The sequence below is a fragment of the Pieris brassicae genome, chromosome 9 (assembly GCF_905147105.1).
Source record: "Pieris brassicae chromosome 9, ilPieBrab1.1, whole genome shotgun sequence".
NCBI classification, from domain to species: domain Eukaryota; kingdom Metazoa; phylum Arthropoda; class Insecta; order Lepidoptera; family Pieridae; genus Pieris; species Pieris brassicae.
The window spans coordinates 7,955,300-7,978,520 of record NC_059673.1 but is presented as its reverse complement, the minus strand read 5'-3'; the positions used below and the strand labels follow the sequence as shown (position 1 = coordinate 7,978,520).

At 35.3% G+C, this 23,221-nt stretch overlaps 4 protein-coding genes across 6 annotated transcripts; 2 read left to right on the top strand and 2 right to left on the bottom strand.

The window, feature by feature from the left end:
- The first annotated feature begins 978 nt into the window (after positions 1–978).
- LOC123714583 (dolichyl-diphosphooligosaccharide--protein glycosyltransferase subunit 1) lies at positions 979–2,593 on the top strand. The gene has a single exon (XM_045668902.1). The coding sequence runs from the start codon at positions 994–996 to the stop codon at positions 2,422–2,424; it is 1,431 nt and encodes a 476-aa protein (XP_045524858.1). The 5' UTR covers positions 979–993; the 3' UTR covers positions 2,425–2,593.
- A 61-nt stretch (positions 2,594–2,654) lies between these two features.
- LOC123714325 (translation initiation factor eIF-2B subunit delta) lies at positions 2,655–10,979 on the bottom strand. Of its 3 annotated transcripts, none has more exons than XM_045668544.1 (10): positions 10,671–10,979; positions 9,794–10,483; positions 9,272–9,541; positions 8,474–8,604; positions 7,442–7,541; positions 6,424–6,603; positions 4,489–4,616; positions 3,774–3,951; positions 3,004–3,184; positions 2,655–2,915 (listed from the first exon to the last, which is right to left on the bottom strand). In XM_045668544.1, the coding sequence occupies exons 1-10, from the start codon at positions 10,683–10,685 to the stop codon at positions 2,710–2,712; spliced, it is 2,079 nt and encodes a 692-aa protein (XP_045524500.1). In that variant the 5' UTR covers positions 10,686–10,979; the 3' UTR covers positions 2,655–2,709. The 3 variants fall into 3 exon arrangements, with proteins under 3 accessions (XP_045524500.1, XP_045524501.1, XP_045524502.1); XM_045668545.1 differs by having other exon boundaries at positions 9,287–9,541; XM_045668546.1 differs by having other exon boundaries at positions 10,774–10,979.
- Positions 10,980–11,298: 319 nt separating this feature from the next.
- On the bottom strand, positions 11,299–13,243 carry LOC123714578 (N-acetylgalactosamine kinase). The gene has a single exon (XM_045668896.1). It carries the CDS (start codon positions 12,905–12,907, stop codon positions 11,441–11,443), a length of 1,467 nt encoding a protein of 488 aa, XP_045524852.1. The 5' UTR covers positions 12,908–13,243; the 3' UTR covers positions 11,299–11,440.
- A 4,976-nt stretch (positions 13,244–18,219) lies between these two features.
- On the top strand, positions 18,220–23,184 carry LOC123714620 (oocyte zinc finger protein XlCOF6.1-like). The gene is made up of 8 exons (XM_045668970.1): positions 18,220–18,527; positions 18,641–18,769; positions 19,091–19,242; positions 19,865–20,027; positions 20,609–20,833; positions 21,075–21,230; positions 21,299–21,416; positions 22,090–23,184. The coding sequence occupies exons 1-8, from the start codon at positions 18,408–18,410 to the stop codon at positions 22,320–22,322; spliced, it is 1,296 nt and encodes a 431-aa protein (XP_045524926.1). The 5' UTR covers positions 18,220–18,407; the 3' UTR covers positions 22,323–23,184.
- The last annotated feature ends 37 nt before the right edge of the window (positions 23,185–23,221 follow it).

Here is a 23,221-nt window from a genome sequence, read left to right as displayed (position 1 = left end):
AAAACTGTATAGTTACAGTTACCTTTATTAATGGAACATTATGTTTTTTACCTTAGGACCCTTATTAAAATTCAAAATAATTAGTACATTTAGCTAACACAATGTACACTTATGCCCGTCAATAAGGAAATACATGCGTTTAATTTTACATTTACTGCCAGTACTCAAATTCAGGGCGTAGAATCGACGACAAGAACTGGCAATAAACTCTCCGCCATTCTATAACCGCCAAGTTTTTTTAATTTGTAAAATGTATGTAGGGAGCTGGATATAGTTTACGGTTTCCATTTTACATAAAAACTGTCGTGGATGTTAACGATCGCCCCCGAGTCTGGAAATCCGAGAGATTTATTCGCGTAACCTTTGTATACTGGACCAAATCATATCCAAGCATTAGGATCGTTGAAATATTCATTTATATTAAAATTGGCCTTAGCAAGTAGCTTACTTTAACTTACGATTTGAATTTATTCATTGACAACACTTGTATCTCACTAGGGATTTTGGTGAAAAAAAAGTATAAATAAACGTAAAAACGTATTAGGTCCTCAGCATATATATATAGTAAAATGACCTACTATATAATATGTGCGTTTTTTTCCTTTCTTGGCCTGCACGGTTTGTGCGTCAGCCATGCAAAAAATTTAGAAAGTGTGTTATTAGATATATTTTATTGGATTGGAAATTGGATCGGAATTTGGAAAAGGATCAAATAAATTAGGTATATAATAAGTACATAAATGATTATAATTTTATATTGTTATGAAAAAAATAAAACTTGCTAAAATTCTATATGCATCAATATTTATATTAGATAGAATGATTGAGATTGAAGTAGGAACAGGAATTTTAATGGACAAAAGCGAGGAAAATATGTGCGTTTATCAAAATTAAGTTATTGCTAAAATATAGACAATTTTGTTACTACAGACTAAGAACTTCCGGTAAGTTTTAGGAACGATAAATTGATGGCGTGTACATCCGGCTGCGTCGATGATTGTTAAAATGTCAAGTGAATTACCGGCGAGGAACAAAATGCGGATTTGTGTTGTATTTCTACTATTTATTTTCACAATATGTGGCTCTATCAATGTAGACACAGTATCAAGTGACATTAAAATTAAGAATGTGGATAGAATAATCGATTGTTCTTCTCAACTCGTAAAAACAACATCTAAAATAACTTTGGAAAACTCGGGCAAAGCACCAATAAAAAGTTTCTTATTGGCTATAGAAAATGTTCTAAAAGACCACATATCATTCCTCGGAGTTAAGGACAGCCACAACAAAGATCTACGCTTAATTGAAACAACAGTAAAGGGTTATGACTATATCAAGTTTTATCGTGTAGAGCTAAAAGATGCAATTAATGCAGGTTCTTCATCTATCTTTACTGCGGAATCAGTTTTCACTAAAGCCCTACAACCATACCCTACCGCCATCACTCAACAGGAAGACCAATTGGTTAAGTTTAATGGTAACCTATACTTCTTTTCTCCCTACTATGTCATCTCACAGAAAACAAATGTAATTTTGAATACAAAGAGTGTTGAATCTTTTACGAAAGTAAAACCATTCAGCCAGCTAGATGGTACACTAATATTTGGGTCTTATTCCAATATTGGACCATTCACTGAAAAGGAATTGAGTGTACATTTTAAGAACAACTCTCCATTCTTAACTGTTACTCGCATTGAGCGTCTTATTGAAGTATCACACTGGGGTAATATAGCAGTCGAAGAAAAGATTGAAATTGAGCATACAGGAGCTAAGTTAAGTGGACCATTCTCTCGCTACCACTATCAACAAGACCACCACAGTGGCCCTGCTAGTGTCCGCTCATATAAAACATTATTGCCTGCTTCTGCTGCTGATGTTTATTATAGGGACACTAATGGCAACATCTCTACATCCAACATGAAGGTGAAAAAGGATTCAGTAGAATTGGATTTAAGACCTCGATACCCTCTCTTCGGAGGATGGAAGACTCACTACACTCTAGGATACAATGTCCCAAGCTATGAGTATGTTTACCACTCTGGAAATGAATATCTTTTAAAGATGCGTGTAATTGATCACATTGTAGATGACATGCAAGTAGATGAATTGGTTACCAAAGTGATTTTACCAGAAGGAGTTCATAATATCAAAATTAACTTTCCCTATTCAATAACAAGACTGCCTGATACTTTACACTACACTTATTTGGATACTCAAGGACGTCCAGTGATTTCTTTTACCAAGAAAAATATTGTAGAAAACCATATTCAAGATTTTCAACTACGGTACACATTCCCAACAATCATTATGTTGAGGGAACCATTAATAGTAGTTGGTTCACTATATGCACTATTCCTTTGTGTTATTATTTATGTAAGATTAGACTTTTCTATTCATAAGCCAGAACATGCCCATAAGGACTAAATTCTGTATTTTGAATTGATTATATCTAATATACTGCTTTTATTAGTCTGATATCATAATTTATTGAAATATAATTTTGTTCAACTGGGTATTATCAATTCTAATACAAAACCATAATAATTTTTTTATTATAAAATAAATAGAGAAAAGTAAGAGTGTTTTAATCACATTTCAGTGTTTTTATTATTAAGGCTATCCTAGATATTACAGTGAAATAAGTAAACTTCAAATTATAGTATATACATTTATTAGAGATTTCATTAAATTTATTAACATAGCATAAAATTACATTCCATATTCAGAAGTTTTAAATCTAAGAACGACTGGTGCACTTGTACAAGGTAATATTGCCAATTCAGTGACCACTGCAGTAACCAGGCTAGCTGGTGTGACGTCATACGTCAAGTTCAGAAGATTTAAGTTGGGATTTGAACGCCAGTCCTTTAGGGGGGAGTTCTCGTCAGACTTGTCAATTAGTGCATCGGCGTCACCTGTGGTTATTAAAAAAAAATTTCAGCACAAAATCAAATTCATTTTCATTATAACTAATTTATAAATATAAAAAATATACCAACTTACCAATTTCATTATAGACAAATGCGTCAGTTTGCACGCGATCCGAGAATTTGTGCGTCTCACATGCCACCAAAACGGGAACGTTGTGCGCACGCGCAACTAACGCCACCTGTAGCGTGCCCACTGCACCCAGGACTGAACCGTTTACCAGCAATGCGTTGGCTCCTAAAAGGACTTTGTTAATCTGAAATTTTAAGTTATGACTTCATTATCAGTCAGATCTAACACTTTGCCTTTAATAAGAAAATAAACACACCCCACAATAGTTTAATCATGTGTACAGACATTTTAATTGCCACTCGATAAATTGAATACCATCAATGTTAATTTGTACGTCGGTAATTTGAAGTTGAAGGAATAGATACTATTTTCAACTTCAAAATGGGATAAATTTCAAGTCCGGGCTTCGATAATTTGAAGTCTTTATCATGCAGACAGACTTTTGGTTGGTATCCCAGTCTTCTTTCAAGCGTTTATAAGCGTATTTCATGATGTTAAACATTGAACACTATCATGACTTATGTTTAACATCATGAAAACGGTAGAATGAAGTCGTTTACTTAAAAAAACGATTATGGACTTCTTTTCGAAATAAACATTTGTGAATAATTGTATATATAGAAATAATAAATCAGGAATTTTGATCACTCCTCTTATTTAGTTAAGTTAACTCTTGGTAATTTGTAATTTATGGTATATGGTCCGTTGAGTCAAGCAAATACAATGCAAAATTATAAACTTTCACACAATTTTGTTTAAAAAATCCCACATACCGATTTCATAACATAGCTAAGCGCCGAGATATCGACATAAGTACAGGCCACACCCGCTGATACAAGTCGTCGAAGCATTTCTCGCGCTGAATGACTCACTCTATTCCCAACGATGACCGCGCGATATTGAACCCCCGCTTCGTGACTTTCTTTTAGGATTCGTTCGATTAACGATGAACTAAAATATGTTAAGAGTATAATTGACGCAGTGTCGATCTAGTGATTCCAAAGCCTAAGTTTGAATTCTTTCTATATGCATTAACATTTGCTTCAACGGTGAAAGCAAACACTGTGAGGAAAAATGTCTTAAAACCAAAAGACCTATGACACGTGCCAAGCACAGAATGCTGATCACAAGTCTTACTAAAGTACAAATGATCAAAGAAACTTGTCAAGACCGTATAGGGTTATAGCGTCATTGGATTTTTTTAATGCGACATAAGTGTTTCTGACACATACTGTCGTTAATAATATTATGGAATTTGGCTGTCGAATATTTCGCCGGGAATCGAGACGACCATTGGGTTATACGCATTATGCGTTGCATATGCAGGGCGGTTAACATATTCTTATATGTGTAAAATAAAGTAAAATTGATTTAAATAATTTAGTTAATTATATTTGTACGGAGAACTATTGTCAAACAGATTCAGAATACGACTATTTTATTATTTCGACATAAAATCATAAAAATATAGTCGCAATATTAACTTACCACCCATATGTGAGGATATTATCACCGTTCGATATTTTATTCCTTACAGCAATACTGATAGCTTCACCCGCCATATCAATTTGTTCACGAATGTATCTGTCTATTTCCTCTTGGAGTTTCTTCTTTGCCTAAAATTTATATTTTCAGACCGCAACGTTATAACCAATATTTGTACAAATATATGTATTTGCACTTATACATTTTTTCAAAATGTTTTGCTTCAATGGTGAAGGGAAATTTAATGAAGAAACATATGAGATTCAGAAACTTGACTCCTGTATGTCAAAGTAAAATACACGTATGACGTACAAGAGTCTTAGATGCTAAGCCTCATTTCTGAATCTTACATATTATAGTCAATTGACCTTAGTAAGCGCCTTAAAGTAAGTGATCAAACAGATACAGAAAAATTACGGGTTGTAACGTAACTTTACAATGTGTTAATAGTTTTTACCTTTTTACACTTTGAGAAAAGGACTCTTCATACAATTTTTTTTACAACAATTTTTTTAAAGAATTTGACATCTATTTAGATCTTAACTCCTCTCTCTACAACATTGTCTATGATCACTACTTTAATTTCCCGTTTACGTTCAAAATTTGTGGATAATCATTAAACACGATTTTCGATTCGACATTCGATCAATTTTAAGTTGCAAAGATCTACAGGATATAAAACTAATAATTAACTTTGCAACTACTTATATCTCAACTTGTTTTAATATATTGAAATCGACTTCATTATTTAAAAAAAAAAACAATATAATATGTAATGTTGCCCTTGTTTTGTTTACCATGTTTTATTTTTCCTTACAGTGGTACGGGAGCTCCGCCGTAAATTACCTTCCTAATTATTTAAGTATTATACTTTTTATATAATGCCAATAGTTTTAACTCTATGCCAGTGTCAAGTAAAAGTATTATACTGTTACGAGCTAGGGGATCGGATAGAAAATGCCGTAGATTTATTCAAGGGTTTATCTCTTGAAAAATCAATGAGGAATTTATGGCCACAAATTAATTGCAGAGATGCACTAATTGCACGCAAAAACACAGTCACTAATTTCTTCACTTATGCACACTTCACACAGTACTTTATCACTTGTATTCACTTTATTCGCACTTTATCGCTTCGGTGTTTCGCTCTTGTTATCGCATTCAAAACTAAGTGACTAGTCGCGTTTCGGCTCGCTTATATATCCCTGGGAATAATTCTAAACAATATTCGAGAACTTTCTAGGCGGGCTTGCTACTGAGTAGCGATTGCACAATTCTAGAACGTTCGCACTCTTTGTCTCTTTCGCACGTTGCTCCGTCCTTGTCGTACGGCGTTCTAGAGTGCTCGTCTAGTTTCGAGAAAGTTCTGATCTTCTCTCTCTCTCTCGTATCATTTTGTCCTTGTCTCACACCTAGAAAGTTCGGTCTAGAATATTCCTTCATCAAAGGGGTATAACTAGGCCTGAAAACGCCTGAAAACGGGTCTCCTGAAAACTGCACCACTCGACTACACATGTTCTGAAACCGACTGAAAAAAGGTTTCAGCTTCCTGAAAACTAGGGTAACATTATGAAAATTACAATTTTCTAATATGTGATTGACCCTCTCCTGAAACGGTCAGAAATCATATTACAGCCTGCTGAAAAGTTCTCTAACTAGTGGAAAAATCTAGAAACATGCAGTCGACCCGCCTTCGTAACAATACTTTTGTAATTCAATTGAAATTAAATAGTATTGTCTTTTGTTAACATAGCTTTCACACATTAAGAAAACAATTTTTAAACGGATAAAATAATAATACATAGCTTCAATCCGTTTAAAAAGTGTTTTCTTAATGAAATTAAATAAATAATCTGTGGCCATAGGTTAGAATATGATATATCATTGTCAGATCTATGACCACAGATATAAAATACTTTTTACACATTATCTACTTACGTCAAACTCATCAACATTGTTCGGTAATTGGGTGAGTTGGTGTCTAAAGTGCTTAATGGCGTTAACTTGAGAGGCCGAAGGAGCTCTCATCTTCCATAGAAAGGCTAAACTCGCCGCCAATTGAGCTTCCAACCCACGAGCGAACTCTGTCTTGGCTGGAAGTATGTAGTCACGGACCATCTGTTTATAGAAACAAAATCTAAATTATTACGACAGTTTTAATGATGTGAGTAATGGTCTGTGTGGAATCCGTCCTAGGATTTGAAATCGCAGTAAAGCTCAAATGCCTATTTGTTTGGACAATTATTACGTAATTTTAGTAAGACAGTCACAATCATATTGATACTGGATATGAAACGTTAACATTTTTGTGAATAAATTATATGACTCGCAATAAATAAGAATACAGGCTCTAGTATTTGTCACAATCTATGGCTGAAATTTAGAAACGAGACTCACGTCGACCGTACATCGAAAATGGATTGAATTTTGAAACGGGAGTCATCAATGTTGTTTTTGAATCTTGTCCTATGATACAATATCGTTCCAATGGGTAATTGGAATTGAAATTGGTAAAAAATAGACTGCTTGTACTCTTTTTATGTAGAGAAGAATAACCTTAAGGAGAAACGAAGTTCGCGTGGACAGATAGTAGGAAATAAAATAGACATATAAGAGCATCTAATGAAATTTATCAAAAAAAATAACTTGTCATAAGGAGCGTTCAAGTCTTACGTAACGAAGTGGAAATTATTTTCCACTGTCCAGTACTTCCACATATTGGTAAGTTTTAGGTAAAAAGAGTCACTGGGTGATCACGAAACGTTATACAGAAAACGCTACGGCGCGTTTCATGGGGGGGGGGGTCAAGAATCTCCCAAAATTGCATGACGTAATACTTGAACGCTCTCTAATATTATATGTTTTTAATTAACTTAAAAACCGATGCAAAACTACTAAAATAAAAAAAAGTATAGCTATGTTTTCTAAAAAAGTTTAAATTTAACCCAAACCCTACCTTTTTAAGTGCGTCCAACAGTGCTATACACCTTGCATTGGATCCGGTCACAACACGCGATGCGAGCTGAACTCCCAATTTTATCACTGCCGAGTGTAAACTACAAAATGATAAACCCTTCAATAATAATCGCCAATAAGCATATTTACTGCAATTTCCCCCCCCCCCCCACTCCTCTTGTCCGCAAAGTAAGCAAAGCTCTCAAAAATAATAGTACATAAACGTTTTGACTTTTTGTAGGAATCGTCGAAAATGCTTTTCGTTTTCAAGCATAGCCCCTCGCCCCTATAGTACGTAATACTTAAACGGCCCTAAGTTGGTTTATTCTAAATATCTAAAATGGTCACACATTTGTCACTTGCAAATACTAACACCGGGTCATAAGGCGGTCGGTCGTCAATTTATAGGTCAAAGGCCTTTGCGATATGTTCATTTAACAAGCAAGTGTTATTTACGTAAGAAAAGTCTATTGATGCATAGCATAGCTAACTAACTAGACATAGACAAAAAATTTATTACTAACAAAACACACACACAGAAACACAAAATAACAATAATCAAAATAAATAAATAAAAAAGAATGAGAGATATTTTTTTCTTTTTTAAAGAACAAGGTACGTTTCAAGTATGTGATGCGTGTATGCTGTGGTTGTAATTGGCCCTGGCTCAGCATTATGTGAGTTTATTATGAGGACCAGAGTTGTTTTACAGCGCTGGTTATTCTGCCAGAGACCACAGCAGCTAGTTTGCACCTCAGTCGCAAAAAAGAATAACAATCTAATATTACTAATACTTAGTAAAAACAAATAATAATAATAGTAGTAAAAGTTAGTGGTGTAAGTAATGAAGAAAAAAATGTAAATTGAATAAAATTAAATATAAATACTTTTGGGCGGATTAAAAACTATATTTCGTGCGGTATTTTGTTGAGTTGAACTAATGGCTTAAGCATTTGAATGGTTTATTAAGCTAATTGGTTGCGAGATACACATGTAATAAATATTTTCTTTATAATCCTAAACTAATACATACTTAGAATTGATAGCGACTTGTTTGAGAGCCTCCTTGTCATGTTCAGTGTGAAGATGTTGAAACCAGTTACATTTCTGTGTTGTTTGTGACTTCTTCGGCTTCTCCAATGTTTTCGGTTTTGGTGACTTTTCCTGTAAATTAACAAATTTATATTTAAATTTATTTTCTTCATTTATGTATAAGCTCATTGTCAGTGTTTCATCTAAAGAACTTTTTGTCTCCTGTCAAATTGTGTTAACACTGTTATAAAAAGAGACAGTTGAGGACTTTAAAACAGGGCAATAAGATGTTTTTTTTATATCTGTAATAAATCTTTAAATAAGATTTAAATTTTAATAAACCATATTACACTTTATAATAATAAAGAAGTTGCAAAGTTTTACAAAATAAGTTTTCACTAAGATATGTCTTTGATTTAGTATGATTTAAATAACTTTTGAGCAGTATTGGCCTAGTGGCTTCAGCGTGCGACTCTCGTCGGTTTGCTCGTAGGCTGTGCAAAATGGATTTTCTTTCTATATGCGCATTTAACATTGGCTCGCACGGTGAAGGTAAACATCGCAAGGAAACCGGCGATCCTTAGACCCAAAAAGTCGACGGCGTGCGTCAGGCACAGAAGGCTGATCACCTATTCGATTAACAAACACAGAACCAGATACAGAAATCTGAGCCCCAGACCTAAAATGGTTGAAGCGCCAATATTTTTATTTTTCAATAACATTTAATATTCTTATACATAAATTGTTATATAAAAATATTTTCAAGGAGGAAAGTTTGTTATTAAACGTAAAAAAATACCTTTTTAATAACAACCTCTTTAGCTTCCTCTGGTGCTGTTTTAGGTTTAGTAATTGGTTTCTGTTCTTTTTCCTGTGTTTGTGCTAATTTGGCTGCCCTTTGGGCCTCTTGTTTGGCCCTCCTCTCCGCCTTTAATTCAGCCTTACTTTTGCCCTCTGCTTCACCTTTTTTGTCATCCACTCCTTTGATGTCAGGTTTCACTTCTATTTGAGGATTCTTTTCTTTTTGTACTGGTGTGTTAATGATACTTTCAACTTTCTCATTTCCAGACTGTAGTTGAAATGATAGAAAAACAATAATATAATTAATTAATATTGTTTTGTGGCAATACTTGTCTTATAAACAAATAATCAAGAATATATGTAGAATACAATGTATGTTTACTATAGATAAATGAGATAATCTGTTATAACAGTTTAAATTTTGAGATAAGGGCTAATTTTAGATACTGAGCAAATTTTATAACTTTATTAATATGCAAATGAAGCAATTTAAAATTGTATTCTTTTAATTGAGAATTACCTTTTGAACATTCATTGATTGGACAATAGCAGTGACATTCTCTACATCCTTTGCAACATTGACAATATCCTTTAATGTATTTACAACATCATTGACTGTCAAATTCTCACCAACTGGTACATTTCCTATGTCTTGATCATTTGGTGAGGCACTCTTTAACTTTGTTTTTAATAAATTTAACAATTGAAGAGTATCTTGCATACTCCCTATTTCAGCACGGTCAACTTCATCAATGCTACAGTTGCCAACTTTTTTTTTATGTTCTGTACTATTTTCTATAGTTTTATTTGACACTTTGCTATCTACAAGTACCTCTGTAGTTTTAGTATCAGAAAGACAGACTTTCTTTTTGGCTTGCTTAGCAAGTTTTTTAGCTTCCCTTGCTGCTTTTACTCCATCACGAGCCTTTTGAATTGCATCAACATCAGATTTAGTCTCCATTTTTATGTTATTTCTATACTCGTTACAGGATTGCACGGAATTATTTAGCTTTTCAAATACAGTGGCACCTTTACCACTAGGATTTTTGAAATTAAAGGATGGTTTATTAATAGTACACCTCTGTGCATAAGTCTCTGTAAAATTTGCCTTCTCAATATATGGCTCTGCTTTAGTTTGATTTTTTATGCTTTTTAATGTTTTTCGACGTAACCTTCTTCTTTGCGACGTTGTCAGTCTATCTGAATGAACCTGTAAAAATAATAATAGCTAAAAGCAAATACGGTTGTTTGTCGTTAATAAACCTAACTGAAATTTCCTTATATTTTTGAATAGTTAATTATTGTTGAACCTGAGAGGACCAAATCAACAGGTTAGTTATGAAAATAATGATGCAATATTGTAACCTTAAATAGAAAAAAGGTACGGATAAACATACCTCCATTGTATCCATCGCATACTAATAAATGAAAAAATCTGCTTTAAATAATTTAAGCGCATTGTATGTCATAAATAGTAAATGGGAATAAAATAGTACTTACTGAGTTGGCAATTAAACCTTTTAATACCTATCCAAATGTACACAGGTTTGATGCAATTATATGTATAATGTAAATGTTAATAATTTACCTAATGTGGGTGTATTAGGTAAATTAAAAGACGTTTATAAACGGCAAGAAAAAAGTAAAGGTTGAAAGAGGGATATTAATTTTTATTTCTTGCTATAGTTCTGTTTTCTAGTACTAATGTTTTTTTATTCCTATCTGACAGTTGACATATTCATGGTTTGACAACTATCGACCAATATATATATCGAAATAAATTAATAATAAAATATAAGTGTGATTGTTTATATTATGTGTGCCTGTTAACATTTTTATTTCGTTTATATATCATAAAGTATATTTTGTTTAAATTGTCAACCTAATAATATTTGGCACATATATCATTATCATAATAGGAGGTAACTACTATTCTTAAGTGTAGGTAGTGAGTGGATATTGTTATCTAGGTCGCTATTGGAAGTTACTTAGCGCTTAATTTCAAATTAAACCACAATATTAAATCTTTAACTTTTAATTCAAATGCAAATTCATGACTACAGTATCGGTTATTTACTAAGCCTGCGTTACATAATTTATAAACAAAAACACGCAAATAACGGCACCTTATTAATTACAAATTCATAAATAATAAAATAAAAATTTCTTAATATCTAATATCGTAAATGATAGCTCCGTAATTTGGTGTCGTTGCGAAAACGTAGGCATTGGCCTTGCTTTTTTCAATATCGCAATGTTTTACGTAAAACTCATCTTTTAGCATTTCAATGTATTCATTGACCCTGTCATTAGGACATAAAGCGACAACACAGCCTCCCCACCCTGCTCCTGTTAGTCTGCAATGTACATTCATTTTACGTGATATGTCTACAAGTCGATCTAAATTTTCATGTGAGCATTCGTAAAGATTTTTCAGACTATCATGACTACTGCACATAAGCTCGCCAAGCTTGACTATGGTACTCTCAGAGACATCTTTGGTTACGCCATTTGATCCATTAGTATGAGCAGTTTTTCCATTAACAGTAGATTGCGTACACGTCTTGCGAAAATCTTCAACTCTCAAGGCTTCTTCGAAGACGTGAAGAGCCCTTTGTTTTAATTTAAATTCGTTTAAATGGCTAGTATTCGGTGTTAAATATAAATTATTCATTGTTTTTTCATCTATACTTAAAATACTACACACTTCAGTCTTAGTGTAAATTTCTTTGGGTAAAAAGTCGTGCACTAAATCTACCATTTCGGTTAATGTTTTGCCCAAAATGTTCTGCGCTTGACATAGAGTTATGACCTTTTTATTTGCAGTGGCACCAGAGGAAGTTACAAGGATTCGAGCAGCTAATCTACACTCTATAACTCTCCGATTATAGTCGTTAGTAGCTGCTTTATTGGCTTCAGCTAAGCTATGTGCAACGACGAAGGATGCTTCTTCTGGTAAAGCAACGGGTGTAGCTTTCAAAGGCTGCCATGTAATATACTGAGCACTATATTTTTCTGCTAGAAATGCTATAGCTTGGTCCATACCGCCTCCTTGTGTTCCAATATATCGTTCACTCTTTGCGCATAGAGTTGCTATTTCTATTTTATTTAAACTCGCTCCTTGCGCGTACAAAAAGGCTAAACAAGCTGCACTGACTAAAGCTGAAGAGCTGGAGAGTCCTGATGCTGGAGGAATTATTCCATCAACAAATAAACGTATTCCGTGAATAATTTCATTATTTATGAACTCCAAACCTCCTTTTATACCACATAGCACATAATTATACCAAAATGGTTTTCCATTAGAATCGGGCTTAATGTCGATGTCTTCAAACGGGTTTATTTTGAGGTCAAACTTTTCATATTTGCTATTTATGTTTCGTAGATACAGTTTTGAATCTTTTGTAAGATCGGCAGCTACTAAAATATCTTGTTCCAATGCCATGGGCAACACCGGATAGCCGCAGTAATCAATATGTTCACCAATAATATTAACTCGACCTGGTATTCGAACAAAATATGTAGGTTTGCATCCAAATTCATCATAAAAATGTTTAGTGAGAGCTTCAATTCTGTTATTACACGGGACGCCTTTTATTGGTACCGTGTCACTATTTCCATTTGTTGTTGTCATCTTGTAAATAATTCTCAAAACACGATAATTACGAGCGTAACTTTGTAACCACTGGCAGGATAATGTACGTCCCACGTATTCAGTTGTTATCAGAATGGATTGTTATCAACTTTAATAAAATAGTTAATATTTACAAACACTCCATCGTTCGGTTCTCTCCGGTGTCTTAATAAAATTTCACTGTTGTAACGTATAACTCAATTATAGTGGATTATATATATATATATATTTAGCACTTGTATTCAGCTTAAAAAGCTTCGGAAGGTCTTCGTACCTTAAAGTTTAAAATAAAAACTATGTAGAGGAACGTCGTGCATGAATAATAATGCCACCGCGACTGATATGAATTGTGAAGCACTGAAATGACGCATACGGCCAATGTTATGGGGAAGTAGCGTTTTATCAATGTAATCCTTATTATTAACAAACTAAGAGTTATAATTATATGTCAGAAATATATAACAGTTATTAGCAGACGAAGCATACACGTGAATCTAAGTTCTATGCTAAGTTCATAATAAATATAGGTAGGTGGCGCATTTTTAAACTGGCCTAACAAGTTTTTTTGCTAAAATGTAAACCAGGCGCTTTATTAGTAAGATTAAAAGTCTTGGTCTATAAACTAACAAGCCTACATAATATTATATTAATTTAAAATATATCAACTATCCCATAGCCACTTATCCTTAGCCCTAATATGCCTTTAGGGAGTTTGGTTTAGGTTGTTTTGGTCCTTATTTGGTTAAAATAAAACTTCCTAATAATTCGTTGAGAAGAGGTGAAGATGGAATGTGGAATGTGTTTAATTTTTAAAAACTGTAGATTTATATACAAAAATTATCCTACCTGGCCACTAGTGGTAAACATGTGGTACCAAGATGCGAAGGGTGCGTAGACAATAAAATTGAGGCGCGGCAAAAAGTTGTCCTAACGGTAACGCAATTAACTGTTCTTTTCAGAACGAATTATTGTTTCATGACGACACGTACTAATCACCTACAGGATTCCCCCTCTAGCGAAGCGTACCGGCAGGCGTATAACGCGGCCTCGGCGAGTTGTTCTTGTAGGTATTGAGGTGTTCCCAGTGTCTTGTTGTTTCAGGTTGTTGTCATTTTGATGTTTCAGGCTATTTGATGGTTCATGTAGTTCGCTCGCACTTGATGTGTTTTGCTTGTTGCAGGTACTCGTTGTTGTATCAGTAGGCACATCTTGCTCGGTGATAGTGTAGGCAGGTTTGAGTCTGTCGATAGAGATATTCATTTCACGGTTAGGTAACTGCAGCGTGAATATCTTGCTGTCTCGTTTCAGCACGCGATAGGGTCCGTCGTAAGGTGCTTGTAATGGCTTCTTTACGGCGTCTATGCGTACAAATACGTATTCACATGTTTGCAGGTCGCGGTGTACAAATATGGGTTTTGTGTTGCTGTGTGGTTGACTCGGCATTGGTTGCAGGTTATGTATTGCGTCGCGCAGCTGATCGATGTAGCCAGAGTCCATGATGACGTCATTGCGGGTCGTTGATAAGAAATCACCGGGTAAGCGTATGTTACAACCGTAGGTAAGCTGAGCGGCGCTTACGCCGGTGTCACTTCGCATAGCGGCGCGTAATCCGAGTAGGACGGTTGGTAGCTCGTTGATCCAGCTTCTTGCGGTCTGTAGTCTTGCCTTTAATGCGGCTTTAAGGACACGGTGCCATCGTTCGATGATACCGTTACACTGTGCGTGGTATGAAGTTGTACGCGTTTTTTCGATTCCTAGTAAGCGAGAAAGAGATGCAAATACTCTGCTTTCAAATTGGCGTCCTTGGTCCGTTGTTATTGTTACAGGACAACCGAAACGGGAAATCCAACCTTCGTATACCGCTTTGGCGACGTCTTCAGCTGATATTTCGCATAATGGGTATGCTTCGGGCCATCTTGTTGCTCTGTCGATCATTGTCACGAGGTATCGATGACCGCTGGCCGCGGTAGGTAGCGGACCAACGATATCAATGTGAACGTGTTCGAATCGTTCGGTTGGTGAAAAAATTGATAATCGACTTGATGTGTGGCGTTGTATTTTGGCGCGCTGACACTGTAGGCATACTTTTGCCCACTTGCCGACGTCTGCGTTCATTGAGGGCCAAAAGTAACGTTGCGTAATTAATTTTCTCGTAGTCTTGATTCCAGGGTGGCTAACGTTATGTACTGCGTTGAATGCGGTACGTCGGTATTCTTCTGGTAGGTACGGACGTAACTGTGAGGTTGAAGTTTCGCAGTGTAATTTGATATTTGAGACGGGCAGGTTGACTTTCTTGAAACATAAGTTGCTCTGTAGACTGAGTGCTTTAATGGTATCGCTATCGCGCTCTTGAGCTTCTGCAAGTAGATTGTAGTCGATCGGCGATGGACAGGTGATTGCTTCGACACGTGATAATGCATCTGCGGCTGCATTTTGAGATCCACTGATGTGTCGTATATCAGTGGTAAATTCGCTGATATAAAGTAGCTGTCGGGTGCGTCTCGGTGATTCGCTGTTTGTATTTGTTTTTGTGTAAGCGAAAGTTAGCGGCTTGTGGTCGGTGAATATTATTATTTCTCGTCCCTCGAACATTTTGCGGAAATGTTTAACAGCCATGTAGATAGCGAGTAGCTCTCGATCGTAAGTACTGTAGCGAGTCTGTGCGTCGGTGAATTTCTTCGAGAAATAGCCGAGTGGTTGCCATGAGTTGTTGATAAATTGATTGAGTGCGGCACCAGCTGTTTTATCGCTAGCGTCGCTGAATATAGCAAGTGTCGCCTGGTGAGACGGATGAGCAAGTAAAGCGGCGTTTTTTATGCTCTCTTTACATGCTTCATAAGCTTGCGTTGATTCAGTGGTCCAGTCGATCTTAGTTTTGTCACGCTTCTTGACGTTGTGCAGGTAGGTATTTAAAGGCGCTTGAATGGTGGCGGCATCTTTGATATTTTCACGGTAAAAGTTTATCATACCGAGAAAACGTCGTAGTTCTTCTACGGTTTGTGGTTTTGGAAAATCTGTAATAGCTTGCACCTTCTCTTGGGGTGGCTGTATTCCTTCCGCTGTGACTTGGTGACCGAGGAATTTCACAGTTGGCTGGCCGAAAACACATTTTGATGGGTTGATGGTGATGCCGTATTCTTCTAGTCGCTGTAATACGATGCGTAGATGTTTTCGGTGCTCTTCCTCGTCGATTGATGCTATGAGTAGATCATCAACGAAAGGGAATACGAAGTCGAGTTCGCGCAGTACTTCGTGAATAAAGCGTTGGAAAGTCTGTCCGGCGTTCTTTAGACCAGGACACATGCGCGGAAACTCGAAAAGACCAAAAGGTGTGATGATGGCGGTTTTCTCCACATCTTGCTCGCTGACTGGCAGTTGTTGGTACGCGCGATTGAGGTCGAGTGTGGAGAAAATTTTCTTCCCTGCGAGTTGGTATGTGAAGTCACGTATACGTGGTATGGGATACCGATCGGGCTTGGTTATGGCGTTGAGCCTTCGGTAATCGCCACACACGCGTAGGTCTCCATTCTTCTTTGGCACGACGTGAAGAGGTGATGCCCAAGGGCTTTTGCTTGGTCTGCATAACCCTTGATCGATCATGTTTTGGAATTCCTTCCTGACCATTTCGTAACGATGCGGTGCAATGGGGCGTGGCTTGCAGTGAAGGGGCGGTCCATTTGTTTCAATGAAGTGTTCAACGGAATGTTTGGGACTAAGCTTCATTGAAGTGATTCTGGTTGTGCCTGGGAAATCTGCTAGTATGCTGTGGTAATTTTGCTCAATGTCTATACTACGAACTGTAGGTATGTCTGCAGTACTGAGCTGAGCGTTTGTTACCAGTTTTGTTTTCCCGTCGATCAGTCTTCTGTTTTTTACGTCGACAATGAGGTGGTGGTGCTGCAAGAAATCTGCTCCCAGGATTGCCTTAGACACATCTGCTACGACGAATTTCCATGTGTATGGTCTTCGGAGGTTAAGATCGAGTTGGAGTGACTTCTCTCCGTATGTTGGAATGACCGTGTTGTTGGCGGCGTAGAGTTGAAATGGCAGTGGTTTTTCACGTGAGCCTTTTGTCTTTGGTAGCACGGAGATATTGGCTCCTGTGTCGACCAAAAAGGTAAGTTTCGTTACCCTGTCGGTAACGAAAAGGCGGTGTGATGATTCGGTAACGCCGGTTCCCGCCGCGGCCAGCGTTACTATTAGTTTTCCGACTGGTTTATGGGCTTGAAACATGGGCATGGTGGTGTGCATTTCTTCGCGTCCATACCGTAGCGATGATGGTAATAGCAGTACGGCATTGGAGATTTTTTCCGGCTTCGATCTTCCATCTGCGACTCTCGTCGGTTTTCGTTGCGCTTTGTTGATGCATTCCGCGAGCGTGATTGTGAATGGTAGCGAGAACGACTGTTGCGGTAGTTGTCGCGTGGTTGTACTCGTAGCTCGGCAACTTCCAAAGACAACCTTCTTATTTCACCGATGAGGGTGTCGATGGTTGGTTGTTCTGGAAATGGCACACGGAGTGACAGTGAGATACCGGAGACTTCTTGGCTCGACGGATGTGATGAAACTTGACGCTCTGCACCGGAATTTTCTGTGTTCGACATCTTCAATTTTCTTGGTGTTCTTCTCGGGGTCACCACTTTAGGGTAGTTTTTACTTTAGGTTGTTTTGGTCCTTATTTGGTTAAAATAAAACTTCCTAATAATTCGTTGAGAAGAGGTGAAGATGGAATGTGGAATGTGTTTAATTTTTAAAAACTGTAGATTTATATACAAAAATTATCCTACCTGGCCACTAGTGGTAAACATGTGGTACCAAGATGCGAAGGGTGCGTAGACAATAAAATTGAGGCGCGGCAAAAAGTTGTCCTAACGGTAACGCAATTAACTGTTCTTTTCAGAACGAATTATTGTTTCATGACGACACGTACTAATCACCTACATGCCCATTGACCTTTATTATTAATATCTTATCACTCAATTGCAGTTTATTGTTACTAAAAGATTGTTGTTGTTAACCTTAGTTACATCAATAGAACAATATTTTTAAATTTAAATTTTGAGAATTAAAATCATAGTTCATAGTCGTATTTTTATACATATATCAGTCCTAATCGTACATTTTATTTGAACTTATGCGTATTTATGAAATAGTTATTACTTTTTAAAACCTTAACAAATCAATGTGAACCGAACTGAAAATGAGTTTTGTGAATGTTCAATCATTGCTATAAATTAGAACATTTATTTGATTCTTCAATTCAAATTTATTTGTAGTTTTATAGGTACTCTGTGAAACGTAGTTCATGGGGTTATTCTGTTTAACGTTTCATCTCTCGATATTTGATAATATGCCAAGTGTCAATGTCGAAAGGGAATAGAAGAAAAGTAAAAAAACAAATCAAGGAAAACAACAACAATTACAATTCTTTTTGGGACTTTCTAAAGACTTAATACTTATTATTAATAATTGTTATAATGTTTTGAAACTTTTTAGAAAAATGTCGCATATGCTAGATTTTAAGAAAATATGTCGGGCTTGTTTATCTGACGCTGGTCCATTAAGCGATTTATTTACTGTTTCCACTTCGGGAATATTTAAATATTGCACGTCTGTTGAGGTAAATGTAAAAAGATTTCTAGAATGATTAAGATTTTTGTATAAAAAATTAGCTTAGATTAGTTCTAGGTCTTATTAATAACTATTGAGTAAATTATTTTTGTTTGGTTTCAGATTTCTGATAGTGATTCTATGCCTAAGTTAATTTGTCAAAAGTGTCTAGATCTTCTAAACAAGCTTTATAACTTCAAGCAAGTAGTTGTGAGATCTAATGTTATATTAAAACAACAATGGAAGTTACAGGTAAAAGAGTTATTTAAAATCAGATACCAATAAATCTATAAAAGTCACCTTTACAATATTGGGATATTAATTATTATTCTTATTTGATACACTAAATTATAAAGTGTATGAAAAACTTTTTATTTGATATAAACAAGAATTTATTACATTTATTTGACTTACTCAAGACTTACTAAGGGCGTCTTGTGTTTGTTATCCCTGTTAAAATATTTAAATATGAGTCTAGATAGTATTGAAAAACATTTACTTGTGCTAATGTAATTAAATAAATTATTAAATATTACGAATTCTTAAACATATATTGAATCTTGTTAATTTCAGGTTAAACCTGAATCTCATCTCACCGAGAACAATGAAAGCAGTTTACTTGATGTGCATATTACAGAAACAAATGATGATGTGTTAGAAAATACAACAGAAAATGTGACACAAAATAGTAGTGACAAACCATATGACACAGCTAGTTTAATAAGGTATACTACCTTCTGATTATATATGTAGTAGTTCACATTTAAATTATTAAGTATAAAGATTCACTTTTACTCAAATTTAATGAAGGTGAACAATTCCAAATGTAACTTTTGTTTTTAATTTCTATCATAACTCCTATGGATGAATCTGATACAAATTGTTTTAGGGGATAGATTTCAGCATATTATCTCATGAGATGGTGGTTTAAATTTGTTGTAATTTGCAGCTCTTACAACTCTTACCTCCTTACAAAAATAATTAGTAGTCTGTGCAGAAAGAGAACCATCATGGCATTTGAGGTCACTGCAGTACTCAATTATCTTTTTTTGTTATAGTCACAAATTGACACTTGTCTTCATACTTAATAAGGAAAAGTCAAGTATATTGTTTTTTTTAATAAATTTATGATAGGCATTATACTCTGTCTGCACAGTCTCTAAAAATATAAAAGTAACTTATACACATTTTAATTCACTTTCGTAAATTTTAATTTTACAGATTTTGCTACTTATTTCATTAACTGTTTGCAATGTAAATTAATTGGTTGACTGTTTGTTGCCTATGGCTTATTTTATTATTTTGGTCAAATAACTGTTTATAAAATAAAAGAACCTAATTTTACAGTCAAATACTCGCCCGTCGTAGGCGAAGGGGTCCAGGGCGACCCCCAAAAGAACCAGGTGGGGCCCAACGCCGCTCCGAGCGTATGAAATGTGTCAAGTGTGGCAAAAGTTTCCAAAAGTATGAGAACTTTGAGGCCCACATGAGAGGACATTTTGGAAAACAGGTATAACATTTTTCAGTTGTTTTAGTACCTGTGGACTGTGTGTAGTAACAATGGGAATAGATATTTTGTATTTGAATATGATTGATCTGTATGTGTATATTTTTTTTATAAACACAACATATTTATTAGGTGGCACTGTATCTAGGATCTCCGGACTTCCAGACACCAGAGGGCTCTTAGACACTTAAGCAGGATAATTTTTTGTTGTTGTAATGGACTCTGCATTTCCTTCTATATTCTTTTTAACATAATTACTATATCATAATTTCTATATGCTACAACCGTGACATATATATTTCGCGCTATTATTTTAATTTTATTATTCGTCATTCGGCCAGGCTTAACTGTAGATCATGATCATATTGTGGACATTTTTTATCTAGAAAAATTAAAAATTAGGCACACAACTAGACATTTATATAGAAAGCACATAACTCTTTTTAGTGAAAGAAAGTGCGGTCTGAGTCTTTTGTCTATTGCCTTTATATCCCACGACATTGAGGAACTTACTCGAGATCTATAGAATAAATACTTTTAAACGACTAGAAAGGGAATAACAATAAAGACTTTTCATCTTCCAGCCAGATATAAAATGCAAGCATTGTGACAAGACGTTTCTCTCACTTCGAAGTCTGAGTAGCCATATTCGCATTCACAGCGCGGTTCGAAAATACCAATGCCTATCTTGCGGCAAGAGTTTTGCATATCTCAACGTTTTGAAGAACCACGAACTAATACATGCCGGTGTTAAGAAACATGAGTGCCATATGTGCGACGCTAAGTTTGTGCAGGCGTATAATTTAAAGGTACTTTAATCAAATATATTAAAACTGTTTGCTATTAATTGACATTTAGGTTAAGTAAAAAAAAAATGTTTTTTCTTTTCTAAAATAAATTCTAAAAGATTTTGCCTTATTTTAAAAAGTAACAAAAGTTTTACTCACTTGTCTCTTTTCATCACAGCGCAAACAAAATTTGACAGAAAGCGACAAGGCTACCTACCGAAATTTTAACCCTATTTATATTTACATATATTTCCATATATAGATGCACATAGACACACATACCAACGAGAAAAAGTACAGTTGTGGTGAATGTGGCAAGCAGTTTGCTCAGCCGGGGAACCTTAAGACCCACCTTGTGAGACATTCCGGGATCAAGAATTATGCCTGTTCCGCTTGTGATATGAGATTTTATATTAAGGTAATAATTTATTCTTACGTTTTAAATCTCTTATTTCTAATATATATTAACAGTATATTCAATTTCAGGCAGATTTAGTTAAACACATGCGGTCACATTCCGCTGAGAAGCCGTTCTCTTGTCATATGTGCGATAAGACTTTTAAAAGTAGAAGTTTTCTGTCAATACATATGAGGACTCATACAGGTATATTTTTGTATTATTTGAATTAGGAATGTCATAATGTCACAGAATGTTTTGACATTCAAATGGATTTTTATTCTGTTTTAATATTTATTTTTAAAAATAACCCGCGACTTGATATACACTTCTTTAGGTTTTTTGAAATTTCTGCCACCGAGCGCAACGAAATTTCTATAGTCTATGGTATATTTGTTTTGTTCTTATCTGTGGCCACCTTCGCTTTTGTTAACATTCGTACACTTTTATTACCTTTGACTAATTATTAGGTTCAATCCCAATATGAAATTGTTCGAAGATATGTTGAGAGTATTATTTTTAAATGAGTACAACTTAAGAACATTAACGTATGAAATAGTTTAATGTTTTATCAAAGTCGTTTAGTAGTTTTTGAGATTAACGTACAAAAAGGTGGCAGGAATTTACAGGAAAATATTCAGCAGTGTTGGTTTTGTACCTTCTCTGTGCGACTCTCATCCCTGGGGTTGTAGGTTCGAACCCCGGCTGTACACCCATGGTTTGTTTGAGGTACAGAAGGTTGATCACGTACATGCCTATTAGAAATGATCACGAATACAGAAATCTGAGGCCCAGATCTAAAAGGTTGTAGCGCCGTTGCTATATATATGTGGACAGATTCATTACATCTAATGACAATTTTTGAATATTAAAATTTTAGGTGAACGTCCATACGCCTGTGACATATGTCCAAAAAAGTTCATGGCACGAAAAGACTTACGCAACCACAGAATGATCCACACTGGCGAGAAACCCCACAAATGTCAACTATGCAATCAGGCGTTCATACAAAAATGTGCGTTAAACCGACATATGAAGGGACATGGTAAACCAGATTTGATCAGGGAGATGCCGATCGACAATACACCGCAAATTGGTTATCCATATTTGTGACTGATTTAAAAAACTTTTCTATATTGTTTGTATTAAACCGAAAAGTATTATCATTTCTCCGACAAAAACACCTAATACCCTCAGTTTTCAATTTGTGTGATAAAACGAAAGTTAAAAGTCGATTTCTTGGTTTCTTTAAACACAAAAAATAAATTGGTTGGAACGCTGAATCCTGGACAATACGGACATCTGACATAAGGAAAATTGATTCTCTGGAATGTGTGGTGTGGTAGAGGGGACAACTAAAGAAACAAACATGTCCATATTAAGACGGTTACAGAAAAAAAACATTCGATACCTTTTTTTCGACATGCAACACAGATCCAGAAAATATAGAAAACCTTATCGTGACTGGCGGAGTGGATATAGCAGATCTCGGGGTCCATCCACTATTCGCTGGACCGATCAAGTAAAGAGCCTTACAGGTTTTACTATCGCGCATGCGCACGCTTGCCAAAGTCAGAGGAGAGTGGAGAAAGTTGTGCGACTAACACGACCTACAGAAACGAAGAGCGCGGTTAAGGAAGAGATTGTTGTCATGTTAAAAAGGTTTTATGTTCTCAGTATGATAATGGCCACCTTTGAATAAAAAAATTAAATGATTGCGTTCCTTTTTCAATATTCAACCAATCAATACTAATCGATTTTTCCTTTTTCTATTCCGCGATGGTGTAAAGCAAATCAGCAAACATGCAATATTTGCATGTTATTGACTTTCTGATGTTTTAAATCGTATCGGATATTTATTCAAGTGACAAAAATCTTTGTAAAATATTTTTTCTTTGTATATGATTTATAAAAAATATATGAAGCGTTATGGTTTAAGGTGTAAATTTTGTAAATAATATGATTAAATGAGTCAAATTAACTTGTTGTTAATTATTTTACTCCCTTATTTC